Here is a 14759-nt window from a genome sequence, read left to right on the forward strand (position 1 = left end):
CCTGATCACCTTGTAACCTCCCCAGCGCTTAGAACAGTGATTTGCACCTAGTAAGCGCTTAATAAATGCCATCTCTGCCCCTCAGTTCCCTCATCTGTCAAATGGGGATTAAGACTGTGAGCCCCGTGGGACAACCAGATCACCTTGTAACCTCCCCAGCGCTTAGAACAGTGCTTTGCACCTAGTAAGCACTTAATAATGCCATCTCTGCCCCTCAGTTCCCTCATCTGTAAAATGGGGGTGAAGACTGTGAGTCCCCCGTGGGACAACCTGATCACCTTGTGACCTCCCCCAGTGCTTAGAACAGTGCTTTGCACCTAGTAAGCGCTTAATAAATGCCATCTTTGTCTCTCAGTTCCCTCATCTGTCAAATGGGGATGAAGACTGTGAGCCCCCCGTGGGACAACCTGATCACCTTGGAACCTCCCCAGCGCTTAGGACACCTAGTAAGCGCTTAATAAAGGCCATCATTATCGTTACAGTAAGCGCTCAGTAAATCCGATTGAATGAATGAAATTGGAATGAGTGACCCCTCCCCTCCTGCTGTTGCTCCGCCTCAGTTTCCCCGGCACCCAGGCCAACGCCGCCCCCTTTTTCTCCCGTGGGAGGGGCCTGGGCCTCAAGCTCCTGCCTGAGGCAGGTGCGGACAATCTGCGGGCGCTCTGCACAGTTGCTCTCCAGCCACCGGCCCACCGGGCTCCTGGGCCTGGGCCCAACAGTAGCCATGCTGGGGAGGCGACGTGTCTTCACGGTGGAGGCGATCAGGACTCGGGGTGAGTGGCCTCCCCTCCTCTCCTCTTCAGTGATTGGGGGGCTCCCCTCCCGCCCGGACCCCCTGGCCGCTGGCTCAGTGGAAACAGCCCGGGCTTTGGAGTCAGAGGTCCTGGGTTCCAATCCCGGCTCTGCCACTTGTCAGCTGGGCGGCTTTGGGCGAGTCACTTCACTTCTCTGGGCCTCAGTCCCTTCATCTGGAAAATGCGGGTGAAGACTGTGGGACAACCTGATTACCTTGTATCTCCCCCAGCGCTTAGAACAGTGCCTTGCACATAGTAAGCGCTTAACAACTACCAACATTATTATTCCCTTCAAGGCCCTACTGAGAGCTCACCTCCTCCAGGAGGCCTTCCCAGACTGAGCCCCTTCCTTCCTCTCCCCCTCGTCCCCCTCTCCATCCCCCTCATCTTACCTCCTTCCCTTCCCCACAGCACCTGTATATATGTTTGTGCATATTTATTACTCTATTTATTTTACTCGTACATATCTATTCTATTTATTTTATTTTGTTAGTATGTTCGGTTTTGTTCTCTGTCTCCCCCTTTTAGACTGTGAGCCCACTGTTGGGTAGGGACCGTCTCTCTATGTTGCCAACTTGGACTTCCCAAGCGCTTAGTACAGTGCTCTGCACACAGTAAATGCTCAATAAATACGATTGATTGATTGATTCTCTGGGCCTCAGTTCCCTCATCTGGAAAATGGGGATTAAAGCTGTGAGCCCCCCCACCGTGGGACAACCTGGTCACCTTGTAACCTCCCCGGCGCTTAGAACAGTGCTTTGCACCGAGTAAGCGCTTAATAAATGCCATTATTATTATTTTCTGTGCCTCAGTATCTCATCTGTAAAATGGGGATGAAGGCTGTGAGCCCCCCGTGGGACAATGTGATCGCCTTGTAACCTCCCCAGCGCTTAGAACAGTGCTTTGCACAGAGTAAGCGCTTAGTAAATGCCATTATTATTATTCTCTGTGCCTCAGTACCTCATCTGTAAAATGGGGATGAAGGCTGTGAGCTCCCCGTGGGACAATGTGATCGCCTTGTAACCTCCCCGGCGCTTAGAACAGTGCTTTGCACATAGTGCTTAATAAAAATAAATAATAGCATTTATTAAACGCTTACTGTGTGCAAAGCACTGTTCTAAGCGCTGAGCACTGTTCTAAGCGCTGAGAAATGCCATTATTATTATTATTATTATTATTATAAAGAGCCCGGGCTTTGGAGTCAGAGGTCGTGGGTTCAAATCCCGCCTCTGCCAACTGTCAGCTGGGTGACTTTGGGCGAGTCACTTCACTTCTCTGGGCCTCAGTCCCCTCATCTGGAAAATGGGGATTAAAGCTATGAGCCCCCCCCACCGTGGGACAACCTGATCACCTTGTAACCTCCCCGGTGCTTAGAACAGTGCTTTGCACAGAGTAAGCGCTAAATAAATGCCATTATTATTATTCTCTGTGCCTCAGTACCTCATCTGTAAAATGGGGATGAAGGCTGTGAGCCTGCTGTGGGACAATGTGATCGCCTTGTAACCTCCCCAGCGCTTAGAACAGTGCTTTGCACGTAGTTAATGCTTAGTAAAAATAAATAATAGCATTTATTAACCACTTACTATGTGCAAAGCACTGTTCTAAGCGCTGAGAAATGCCATCATTATTATTATTATAAAGAGCCCGGGCTTTGGAGTCAGAGGTCATGGGTTCAAATCCCAGCTCAGCCAACTGTCAGCTGTGTGACTTTGGGCAAGTCACTTAACTTCTCTGGGCCTCAGTTCCCTCATCTGGAAAATGGGGATTAAGGCTGTGAGCCCCCCATGGGACAACCTGATCACCTTGTAACTGCCCCAGCGCTTAGAACAGTGCGTTGCACATAATAAGTGCTTAATAAATGCCATTATTATTATTATTGTTATAAAGAGCCCGGGCTTTGGACTCAGAGGTTGTGGGTTCAAATCCCGGCTCTGCCAACTGTCAGCTGTGTGACTTTGGGCAAGTAACCTGTATATATGTATATGTGTTTGCACGTACTTATTACTCTATTTATTTATTTTATTTGTACATATTTATTCTATTTATTTTATTTTGTTAATACATTTTGTTTTGTTGTCTGTCTCCCCCTTCTAGACTGTGAGCCCGCTGTTGGGTAGGGACCGTCTCTATATGTTGCCAACTTGTACTTCCCAAGCACTTAGTACAGTGCTCTGCACACAGTAAGCACTCAATAAATATGATTGAATGCATGAATGAAGTCACTTCCCTTCTCTGGGCCTCAGTTCCCTCAACTGTAAAATGGGGATTAAGGCTGTGAGCCCCCCGTGGGACAACCTGATCACCTTGTAACCTCCCCAGCTCTTAGAACAGTGTTTTGCACATAGTAAGTGCTTAATAAATGCCATTATTATTATTATTACAAAGAGCCTGGGCTTTGGAGTCAGAGGTCATGGGTTCAAATTCCGGCTTGGCCAAGTGTCAGCTGTGTGACTTTGGGCAAGTCACTTCACTTCTCTGGACCTCAGTTCCCTCATCTGGAAAATGGGGATGAAGACTGTAAGCCCCATGGGGGGACAACCTGATCACCCTGTATCTCCCCAGTGCTTAGAACAGTGCTTAATGCATAGTAAGCACTTAACAAATACCATTATTATTATTATTATTATTATTATTATTATTACCTGCAAGGGAGGCAGAGAGGGGTCTCAAAGAGCTGTGCTAATCAAGGAATCAACGAGACTTATTAAGCGCTTACAAGGTGCAGAGCACTGTGTTAAGCGCCTGGAAGAGTACAATACAACTGAATTAGCAGACACGTTCCCTGCCCATAACGAGCTCTCCTCCTCCTCCTTTTCCTCCTCCTTTTTTATAATGGCATTTGTGAAGCGCTTACTATGTGCAAAGCACTGCTCCTTCTCCTCTCCTGCTTTGAGAAGCAGCGTGGCTTAGCGGCAAGAGCATGGGCTTGGGGAGTCAGAGGTCATGGGTTCTAATCCTGGCTCCGCTACTTGTCAGGTGTGTGACTTTGGGCACGTCACTTAACGTCTCTGTGCCTCAGTTACCTTATCTGTAAAATAGGGATTAAGACTGTGAGCCCCATGTGGGACAACCTGATTACCTTGTATCTACCCCAGCGCTTATAACAGTGCTTGTCACATAGTAAGCGCTTAACAAACACCCTTATTATTATTATTTTCCTCCTCCTCCTTTTCCTCCTTCTCCTCCTTTTCCTGTTCCTTTTCCTCCTTCTTCTTTCCCTCCTTTTCCTTTTCCTCCTCCTCCTTTCCCTCTTTCTCCTTTTCCTCCTCCTCCCTACTTCTTCTCAGGTCTCCCATGTCCCCTCTTGCATTACTGATCTTCACTTTCCACCTCCCAGGCTGCTGGAGCCAGGCCCTCCTAAGGCCACGCTGTCCAGTTGTCCAGAGGGCAATCAATCAATCAATCAATCGTATTTATTGAGCGCTTACTGTGTGCAGAGCACTGTACTAAGTGCTTGGGAAGTACAAGTTGGCAACATATAGACACAGTCCCTACCCAACAGTGGGCTCACAGTCTAAAAGGGGGAGACAGAGAACAAAACCAAACATACTAACAAAATAAAATAAATAGAATAGATATGTACAAGTAAAACAAATAAATAGAGTAATAAATATGTACAAACATATATACATATATACAGTTAAGCGCTTACTATGTGTCAGGCTGTACTAAGCGCTGGGGTGGATACATGCAAATCAGGGAGAACGCAGTCCCTGTCCCATGTGGGGCCCACAGACTCAATCCCCCATTTTCTGATGAGGTAACTGAGGCACAGAGAACTGAAGTGAAGGGCAGCAGTTGGAGCATGCCTGTGGCAGTAATCAATCAATCGATGGTATTTATTGAGCACTTAGTGTGCAGAGCACTGTACTAAGCACTGGGGAGACTACAGGATAACAGAGTTACGGACACCACGTTCCCTGACAACATCAAACTTACAGTCTAGAGGGACCCCTTGCTCTAGCCTCAGTTTCCCTCCCTGTGGCACTCACTGACGCGACTCCAGAGAGCTCTGCTCTCTGAAATGGACCACAGTTCAGTAAGCATGCTTTCCCTCTCCAACCTTGACCAACCACCCAGCGAATGGGCCTCTCCCAACCCCATTCACCTACCCCCTGCCCCTCACCCCCCTCACTGTCCCCATCCCAAGCAACGGGCTGCCTCTGGGTCAGATACAAAGGGCTCCCAGTTCCGAGCTCCCTGGGGAAGAAAGACCCTTGTGTCCCTCTCCCCACAGTCAGCAACCCTCGGCTGGCCGTGTGACGGGGAGATGGTACGCTCTGATGCCAGTGGGAGCTGGACACCCCCCAGTTTCTCTGTGTTCCCTGGAGGGTGGTACTGGGCATCTCCAGCCATCTCCCTGCCCCCCTCACACACTCACGAGAGGCTGAGGGGGCTAGTCAGTCCCAAGGAGCTGCCCAATCTCCCTGGGACCTTGGCCTGGAAGGCTCTCCAGCATCCCCGGAAACCCGGAAAGAAAGGGCTTGGGTGGCCGCCCACCCCGGGGAGGAGGAGCAAAGCACAGGGGGATGGAGTTGAAGGAGATGACTGCCAATGGCTAGGAGGAAGGGAGAATGGACACGGACTTGGTTGGGCGTATGGAGTGAGAGAGAGAGGGAGAATGCGAATGAACCCCAACCTATGCTGTTCTTGTCTACTCTTGTCTGGGTGCTTGACTCGGGAGAGAGAAGAATCTTGGTCATGAGGGGCAACTAGTTTCCAGGGCTGCCAGGAAGAAGGGAATAGATGGGAGACCATAAGCTTGATGTGGGCTCTGGGCAGAGAATGGGTCTATCAACTTGGTACTGACCTCCGCTAGGGAATTAGTACTGTGCCCTGCGCATGGTAAGCACTCAATGAATAGCCGGGCATCCCTGTGGGAAGTGTGAGAATGAGGGTGCAACTAGCTTCCCACCCTCCCGCCTTTCCCTGAGTCTAGGAGTCCTGGGCAGTTTGGGCCGGGCTTCAATCCATCCAGCTCTCCCAGGATCTCTGTGCCGATTCCTTTCTGAGTGGGTGAAGGAGAGCAGCTGGGAAACAGGCCTGTGGTTGCTGCTAGAGACCAAGGGCCAGTGAGTTAAGGGGGTTCTAACCCCCTTCCTCCTGGAGGAGCCCCACTCCCCTCCCCACCTCCCCCTCCCAGTTGAGGGGGCAGCCAGGCAAACATCTCCTTGCCCCAAGGTGGTCCACCCAGCCAGGGCCATTTCCCCACTGTGCCCGGGGCAGTTCCTCCCTGCCGCCCACTCCCTTTGGGCCACTCCTCCCCGTGGGAACATGGCTGGGCACGGGAATCCTGGGGGTGGCTGGCAGGGGCGGGCACAGCCTCTGACACTGGCTCTTCTCCCTTCCACAGAGTGCAGCGAGGAGCCTTCATGGAGCTGCGTGGTGCCGGGGGCCGTCAGCATCTACCGGCGGCTGGAAGGAGACATCCCTGAGCCCCCAGAGCCTCTGGAGCCTCTGCGGGGGTCCGGCCTGCTGAGGATCCTGCGGAGGCAGGTGCCCCTTCTCAAGCTGGCCTCGCGGGACTCCGGGGTGGAGATGGCGGTGGAGGAGAGACTTCCAGTCACCCCACCCAGCTTTTCTCTGGACTCCCTGGATTTCCAGTCTGGGGGGAGCCCAGGACCCCAGGCGTCAGAGCCCACCTCCGAACTGGGCCTGCTCCTCACCAGCTGCAAGGTGGAGCGATCCCGCCGCTCCCCCGCCACCCTGCCCCGTCTCCGTCGGGCTGGGAGGGAGCCCGGGAACACCTTGGAGCTGCCCGGAAGCCCCCACCCGGGCAGCTTTTTGGCAGAACCCAGCCTAGGGCCTGGCTCGGAGGCGAAAGAGGTGAGTCCTAGGCCTCAGGTTGGAATGGGAGATGCTGGGTGGGGAGGGGAGCGGGTCTGAGAGGAGGGGAGCACCGGGGGCGGGGGTGGCTGATGAGGAGAGGAACTTCCCGTTTGGCACCCCCACAACCTCCTGCCCTCCCACCTCATCTCCCTGAAACCGTCTCGGGGTGGGGTGGCTCCTGGGCATTTCCAGCCCCTAATTGGCAGGTGGTGGGGTGGCTGCTTGACTCATCCTGGCACTGGGACTCTCACAGCGTCCCCCGCAGAGGGGCAGGAGGGGGTCATTGACCTGGTCTGGTGAGCCAGCTCTGGGGGCTCCTTAGAGATTTCGAGTCCTTCTCTTCCCCAGACCGAGTGCCCTCCCAACCTCCATTACTCCGCTATGGTTCTCGAAGGCCACTCTGACCCTCTCTGCCATCCTTGTTGGGCAGGTGGGGGCTGAGGCCTGGGCCTGTCTCCCGGGCCAGGGCCTTCGCTATCTGGAGCATCTCTGCCTCGTCCTGGAACGGATGGCCCTTCTGCAGCATCTCAACTTGCAGCCGCGCGTGGGCCCGAGTGTGAGTGGATGCAGAGGGGACTAGGGGCTGGCTGGGGAAAGACCGATGGGGAAGGGGTGGGGGGCTGGAGGGCTGGGTATTGGGAGAGGTGATTTTGGGAAAGGGTTAGGGCCCGGTGCCTAGGCTGGGGAGCCACCGTTGGTCCTGCAGAGGAGGAAAGGAAAATCAGGTTTCAGGTGCCAGACCAGGCCACTGGACTGGGGAGAGGAAGGGGCCTAGAACTTGTCATTCCCTTGAGCCCAGAGTGCCCCCGTTCTCACGACCCGACGTGAGAGGCTTGTCTATCCTTTCCATAGAAGCCAGAAGAAGAGGAGGAAGAGGAGGTGGACCCATCTGGAGCCCCCTCCCTTCATCCCTCCCGCCCCCGGGCCCGCTCCGTGCTGGGTGCTCCGAAGTCAGGTGAGTTGCTCTTTGCCTTGTTCCTTTTCCATCATTCCTCCCACCCTCTGGCACTTTGCCACCCCCCATTAGCCAGTTCCCGGAAACCTTTGGGGTCTACCCAGCTGGCACACCGGAGCTGAGGAGTTTTCCCCTCGGCCCATTCCCGGTTCTTGGGCAAAACAGATGTTTATTATTATTTCACATGTTTATTATTTTCACTAAGTACTTTATTCCAAGTTCTGTTAATAGGTGTGGTATTTAAGTGCTTACTGTGTGCTAAGTGCTGTGGTAGATACAATGTAATTGGAGCAGGCGCAGTCTGTGTTCCACATGGGGCTCACAGTCTAAGGGAGGATAATAATGATGGTATTTAAGCGCTTACTATGTGCCAAACACTGTTCTAAGTCCTGGAATGAGAATAGGAGTTGAATCCCCTACTTTACAGATGAAGCAACTTACGCACAGAGAAATTAAGTGATTTGCCCACAGTCACACAGGTGACTCCCAGGCTGGTTCTCTTTCCAGGAGGCCAGGCTGTAGTAAGCGACAGGAATGGGAACATATCTGCTAATTCTGTGGTATTGTACTGTGCATAGTAAGTGCTCAAATATGATCGATTGATTGATCAAATATGAATTTAGACATGGTCCCTGATGTCCAGGGAGGGCAGGAACCCTGGGAAAGGACCAAACACGGTTGGGAGGGAGCAGGCTTCCCCCAGATGCATCTGGCTCCTGCTTGGGCCATGGCACGAACCCTCCGCCCGGCCCGTGTTGACCTGTTGTCTCTTTCTTCCCGGGGGCAGGGCCAACCTTACCAAGGAACCCAGCGGGGCGCAGTGCCAGCACCCCAAGTCTGCTGTCTGCCCCGGCCAGGACTGCCCCTTCCCTCTTGACCTCCCAGGGACAGAAAGTAAGGAGAGAAGCGGGGGGTGGGGCAAGGGAGGAAAGGGCAGGGGGAAAAGAGTGGTGGGTGGGTGGATGGGGCAGACCATGGGTTAGCATGAGGGAAGAGGGGCAGTTTGGTGGGGAGCTGTGGATGACAGTTTTCCCCAGAGGTAGCAGCTGGAGGGGAGGCTTGGCACTGACTTGCTCGCCTCTTCCACCTAGAGTGACTGCTCCCACTGGGACAAGGTCAAAGTCCTGCTCAACAGGATCCGGCGGAGAGGCCCCCGGGCCTCTGAGTCCCCTCTCGCTCGAGGCTCTCCCGACCCCAGGTAAGACCCGTAGGAGGAGGCTGCCAGTTGGCTGAGGAGACAGAGCCCCAGGAGGGTGCGAGGGCAGGGAGCTCAGGACTCCCAGGGAGGTTTCTGCGTGACCACGACCCGTCCTCTTGCGCCTCAGTTTCCCATCCTGTGCAGGAAGGGTGTGTTGAGAGGGAAATGCATCCTAAATGTTCCGGGGTTTAGGCACCCCCCAATCCTTAAAACAAAGCTACTGTTTTCCTCCTCCCAACCCGACGCCCTATCTCTCTTCGCTATAGGTCGGACTCGCGGGAGTCTCCACCAGATTCCCACCGCCGCCTGCCCCGGAGGACCTACCTGCCGGCTTTGGTGGTGAAGAAACACCGAGCAAAGAACCTTTCGGTCCACTGAGGCCAGACCACCTTCTCCTCTCTGAGAAGGCAGTGCCTCAGTACCACAGGGTGGATCCTGGGTACTTGGGTCTAGGGAATGCTGGCCATTTCCCTGGCTTCTGGGGTAGTCACCCGCCCCTCTGGGGCTCCCCACCTCCATGTGCAGGTCTGCAGGTCCCCCTCCCCTCCAGGCTGCCCACCCGGCCACGGTGGGCCCAGCTGAGGGACCACCGGGGCTCCTCTTTCAAGTGCCAGATCGCCCCGAATTCACTTATTTATCAGGCTTCCACGGGCACATGTGGTGCTTCTTCCCGTCTGGGCCCCGCGGGTCACAAACGTATATTTATACTGTAATTATACGGTGTTGGTGTGAGTTGGCTGCGTCCCTTTATTAAACGCAGAAACTTAGGCCATTACGGAGTGGCTGAGATGGGCTCTGGAGTCTAAGGGAATGGGGCCAGAGGGGTGGCGACCACTCCAGCCGAGGGACTAGCTAGAGCTGGCTAGGGACCGCCGTCCAAGTTGGATTCCTGTCCAGCTTCCTTCCTCACTTCCAGGGCGGGGCCTCCCATTCCGTCACTCGTCCTCTCCTCAGTGCTGAGCATTCTCAACAAACCCTTCCCCAACACGGGGAAGGAGGGGAGGGGACGGCGTAGGGTGACGGGGAGGCAGAAATGAAAGGATTGAAGAGCGGAAAGAGGTAAAGGTGGGCAGGAGGAAGAAACAGCATGGCCTAGTGGATAGAGCACGGGCCTGGGTTCTAGTCCCGGCTCTGCCACTTGCCTGCTGTATGACCGTGGGAAAGTCACTTCACCTCTCTGGGCGGACCTCAGTTATCTCATCTGGAAAATGGAGATGAAGATTGTGAGCCCCATGTGGGACAGGGAATGTGTCTAACCTGATTAGCTTGTATCTATCTCAGCGCTTAGTACGGTGCCTGGCACACAGAAAGTGCTTAACAAATACCACAGTTATTATTGTTATTCCTGGGGTTGGTCGTGTTTGGAATAAGGAAAACCCTGGGGCAGGGGAGGGGATAGGGCTGCTTTTTCTCCTGAGCTGTTGCGGGGATTTGGCCTCTGATCATCTCAGTCATTAGGTGCGGGAGGTTGGCTGCCGCCTCTAATGAGGCCAAAGTCGTCCCCGTGGGTCTACACCGGGTATTGGAGACGGGTATCGGCGTGATCAACCGCAAATCAAAAAGCGGCGTTAACAACAGTCAATAAAATGTCCATTTACTTTTTATAATATGCATTCATTATGCTGGGCGCCTTTGGACCCGTCTCCTGTTTTCTTGGGTGATGCCAAAGTGCCCCCTTAGAAATCCAGCTCGAGTCACATGGAGCAGGGCAGAAACGCTGTGGGTGGGCCAGGTCGGGGGCAGAGCTCGCGGTGACCGGAGAACGTGTCTACCAACTCTGTTGTGTTGTGATCTCCAAGTATGGTGCTCCGCGCATAGTAAGTGCTCAATAAATACCACTGAGTGACTAAGGGGTTGATGCCTGGGGATGGGAGGAGCCTGCTGTCTTGCAGCCTTATGGATGCTGCAGAACTGGAAAGGAGTGTGATTGTGTGAAGTGGTAGTTTATTACGCAGCGTATTAAGAGCCTGGGAGAGCACAATACAAGAATCAATCAATGGTATTTATTGAGCACACACTTTGTGCAGAGCACTGTACTAAGCGCTGGGGAGAGTACAACAGAATTAGCAGGTACGTTCCCTACCCATAAACGTGATCCCTGCCTTCAAATAATTTACAGTCCAGAGGGGGAAACAGACATTAATGCTAATGCTAACCTGTTGTTATCGGTATATTGCGCTCGGCACAAAGTGAGTGCTCAATAAATACGACTGACTGACGTTAAAATAAATTACAGATGGGTATGTACATAAACACTAAGGGGCTGGGGAAGAGTGAATGTCAAAGTGCTGAAGGGGTACAGCAGACCTAAGTGTATGGAGGATGCAGAGGGAGGACTTAGGGAAGGCCTCTTGGAGGAAATATGATTTTATGAGGGGTTTGAAGATGGAGAGAGTGATGATCTGTCAGATGTGATGAGGGGAGGGGGTTTCAGGTCAGGAGGAGGCTGTGGGCAACAGGTCAACGGTAAGAAAGCCAGTCAATCAAATTTATTGAGTGTTTACTGCGTGCGGAGCACTGTACTAAGCGCTTGGGAGGATACAAAACAACAACAAACAGTTACATTTCCTGTCCACAGTGACCATACAATCCAGCGGGGAAAAAAGTGAGTAGTTTGGCGTTAGAGGAGTAAAGCGTGTGGGCTGGGTTGCAGAGAAGCAGCATGGCTCAGTGGAAAGAACCCGGGCTTTGGAGTCAGTGGTCATGGGTTTGTACCCCAGCTCTGCCAATTGTCAGCTGTGTGACTTTGGGCAAGTCACAACTTCTCTGTGCCTCAGTTCCCTCATCTGTAAAATGGGGATTAAGACTGTGAGCCCCCCGTGGGACAACCTGATCACCTTGGAACCTCCCCAGCGCTTAGAACAGTGCTTTGCACATAGTAAGCGCTTAATAAATGCCATTATTATTATTATTATTATTTTTATAGTAGGAGATTAGTGAGGGAGGGTATGAGAGAGCTGATGGAGAACTTTCAAACTGATGGTGAGGAGTTTCTAGTTGAAGTGGAGGTGTGTGGGCAACTCTTGGAGGTTTTTGAGGAGAAGGGAGATGTTGACTGACTGGTTCTTTTCTCAAGCGTCTTCCCATGGTTACCCCTGTGGGTCACCCTTTCTCCCCTGACACTACTTGACTCATCCTTTGATCTCTCTTCCTTAATCCACTCTGGTGGTGGGGGTTCTCTTCCCCCTTTTTGAGAAGCAACGTGGATAGAGAATGGGCCCAGGAGTCAGAAGGGCCTGGGTTCTAATCCTGGCTCTCCAGCTTGCCTGCTGTGTGTCCTTGGGCTAGTCGCTTCACTTCTCTGGGCCTCAGCTACCTCACCTGTAATAGAGAAGCAGCGTGGCTCAGTGGGAAGAGCCCGGGCTTTGGAGTCAGAGGTCACGGGTTCAAATCCCAGCTCCGCCACTTGTCAGCTGTGTGACTTTGGGCCAGTCACTTAACTTCTCTGGGCCTCAGTTCTCTCATCTGTAAAATGGGGATTAAGACTGTGAGCCCCCTGTGGGGCAACCTGATCACCTTGTAACCTCCCCAGCGCTTAGAACAGTGCTTTGCACATAGTAAGCGCTTAATAAATGCCATCATTATTATTAGAACAGTGCTTTGCACATAGTAAGTGCTTAATAAATGCCATTATTATTATTATTATTATTATTATTATCATTATAAGGATGAAGACTCTGAATCCCATGTGGGACATAGACTGTCCGATTATCTTGTATCTACCCCAGCGCTTAGTACCATGCCTGGCACATAGAAAATGCTTAACAAATGCCGTAAAAACAAATTAAAACAAATCTTTGGGAAACTAAGTCCCACCACTCGGACAGCCTCTCCCCCTCTATGCCATTCAGAGGTTGTTCAGAGTCACATCACCCTACCAACGTCCTTGCTCTCTTCTCAACACAACCCATGGAAAACTTCTCCCCATCCAGTCTATTACCTCACGTACTCCTCACTCACCCACCTTCCATCTCCTATACCATTATTTCTCTGTTCCATTGTAGGCTATAGACTGGAAGCTCGTGGGCAGGGAACAGATTTGCTAACTTGGTTGTAATGTACTCTCCCAAGCACTTAGTGCAGTGCTCTGCCCAAAATAAGTGCTCAGGAAGTACCATCGATCGATAGGAAAACTTGCCTTCAACTTGGGCTGGTCCCTCACCTGTGTTCTCACAAACACACATCACTTCCTTGCCGTTACTGAGACTTGGCTCTCTCCCGATACCACAGTTGTCCCCTGCTGCTCTCTTTAGAGGCCGTGCAGTCTAGACGGTCATCTCATCATGGTCAGGGAACGTTGTCTACCAATTCCATTGTATTGTAGTCTCCTAAGCACTTAGTACAGTCCTCTGCACACAGTAAGTGCTCAGTAAATACCTTTGATTCTCCCCAGTTCCTGCATAAAGGCTGAAAATGGTGGTAAGAAAGGGGAAAGAGATGGGAATCAATCAAAAGTATGTACTGAGTACTTACTGTTGTACTAGCTCAGTTTTTTAAGTTCAAGTTTTGTGCTTTTAGATAGTGTTTATGAAGTACTGTGTAAGTGCCAATTGATTCAGTATAATCAGATCAGACAGAGTTCCTGTCCCTAGTGGGGCTTCTAATTATTTTATTGATGATGTCTATATATCTATAAATAATGCTACTTATTTATAGTGATGCTATTGATGCCCGTTTACTTGTTTTGATGTCTGTCTCCCCCCTTCTAGACTGTGAGCCCGTTGTTGGGCAGGGATTGTCTCTGTTGCTGAATTGTACTTTCCAAGCATTTAGTCCAGGACTCTGCACACAGTAAGCGCTCAATAAATATGACTGAAAGAATAACTAGGGAAGACAGGTATCTCTCCCTATTTTACAGATGAAGAAATGGAGGCACAGGGATGCTAAGGGATATGCCCACAGTTCTGTAGCAGGCCAGTGGGGAATTTGGAATTAGAACACAGGTCTCCTGACTCCTAGTCCCAAATCCCCCTCCCCACACTGTCCCTGACCTCGACTCTTTCTTGGGCCCACCTCATCTCCGGTCCTGTCCAAAGTCTTCGACTGGGCTCTAGCCACCCGCTGCCTCCACTTCCTCTCCTCCAAATCTCTTCTCAACCTCTGCCAAGATGGATTTTATCTGCTTCATGCTACTGAGACCACACTCCCCGACATTCCCAACAGGAGCCCTCTGGCTAAATCTAACTGGCTCTACTACATCCCAAACCTCCTTGATCTCTTTCTTTTTTATGGTTTTCGTTAAGCACTTGCTATGTGCCAGACACTGTACTAAACACTGGGGTAGATAGAAGATAATAGGGTTGGACACACTGGGCTCTCAAAGGTGAGGCACAGAGAAGTGAAGTGACTTGCCCAAGGTCACAGCATCTCTTGACTGCCTTTGACCCCACTGACCATTCCTTCTGAAATTTCCGAGCCTTGGTTTTATGGCACAGTACTCTCCTCCTACTTTCTCCAGCTCTCTGATGTCTTCTCAGTTTCCTTTGCTGGCTCCTCATCACCAAACTGCTTAACATTAGGTGTTCCCAAACGGACAGTCCTGGCCTGGGTGCTTTACTCTTTTTCACGCTAACTCACTCTCTTGGGGAGTGCATCCACTCCTATGATTTCAGCTGCCACCTTTATGTGATTGACTCAATATGTCCGAGACTGAACTCCTTATCTTCCCTCCCAAACCCTGCTCTCTCCCTGACTTTCCCGTCACTGTAGACGGCACTGCCATCCTTCCCGTCTCACAAGCCCGCAACCTTGGTGTCATCCTCGATTCCGCTCTCTCGTTCACCCAACACATCCAATCCATCACCAAAACCTGCCAGTCTCACCTCCGCAACATCGCCAAGATCCGCCCTTTCCTCTCCATCCAAACTGCTACCTTGCTGGTTCAATCTCTCATCCTATCCTTACTGGATTACTGCAACAGCCTCCTGTCTGATCTCCCATCTTCCTGTCTCTCCCCACTTCAGTCTATACTTCACGCTGCTGC

General features: G+C 51.9%; 1 protein-coding gene across 1 annotated transcript; it reads left to right on the plus strand.

The window, feature by feature from the left end:
- The first annotated feature begins 671 nt into the window (after positions 1–671).
- Positions 672–9501, plus strand: C5H8orf58 (chromosome 5 C8orf58 homolog). Its single transcript, XM_038747093.1, has 7 exons — positions 672–773; positions 6148–6620; positions 7054–7179; positions 7476–7578; positions 8366–8472; positions 8670–8776; positions 9043–9501. Exons 1-7 carry the CDS (start codon positions 725–727, stop codon positions 9152–9154), a joined length of 1077 nt encoding a protein of 358 aa, XP_038603021.1. The 5' UTR covers positions 672–724; the 3' UTR covers positions 9155–9501.
- The last annotated feature ends 5258 nt before the right edge of the window (positions 9502–14759 follow it).

Source organism: Tachyglossus aculeatus, chromosome 5, assembly GCF_015852505.1.
Source record: "Tachyglossus aculeatus isolate mTacAcu1 chromosome 5, mTacAcu1.pri, whole genome shotgun sequence".
Lineage (NCBI taxonomy): Eukaryota > Metazoa > Chordata > Mammalia > Monotremata > Tachyglossidae > Tachyglossus > Tachyglossus aculeatus.

Coding starts and splice junctions, on each gene's coding strand:
- C5H8orf58 (XM_038747093.1), top strand. CDS start 725: ATGCTGGGGAGGCGACGTGTCTTCACGGTGGAGGCGATCAGGACTCGG. Junction 6,621..7,053: donor CTGGCTCGGAGGCGAAAGAG/GTGAGTCCTAGG, acceptor CTTGTTGGGCAG/GTGGGGGCTGAGGCCTGGGC. Junction 8,777..9,042: donor CGAGGCTCTCCCGACCCCAG/GTAAGACCCGTA, acceptor TCTTCGCTATAG/GTCGGACTCGCGGGAGTCTC.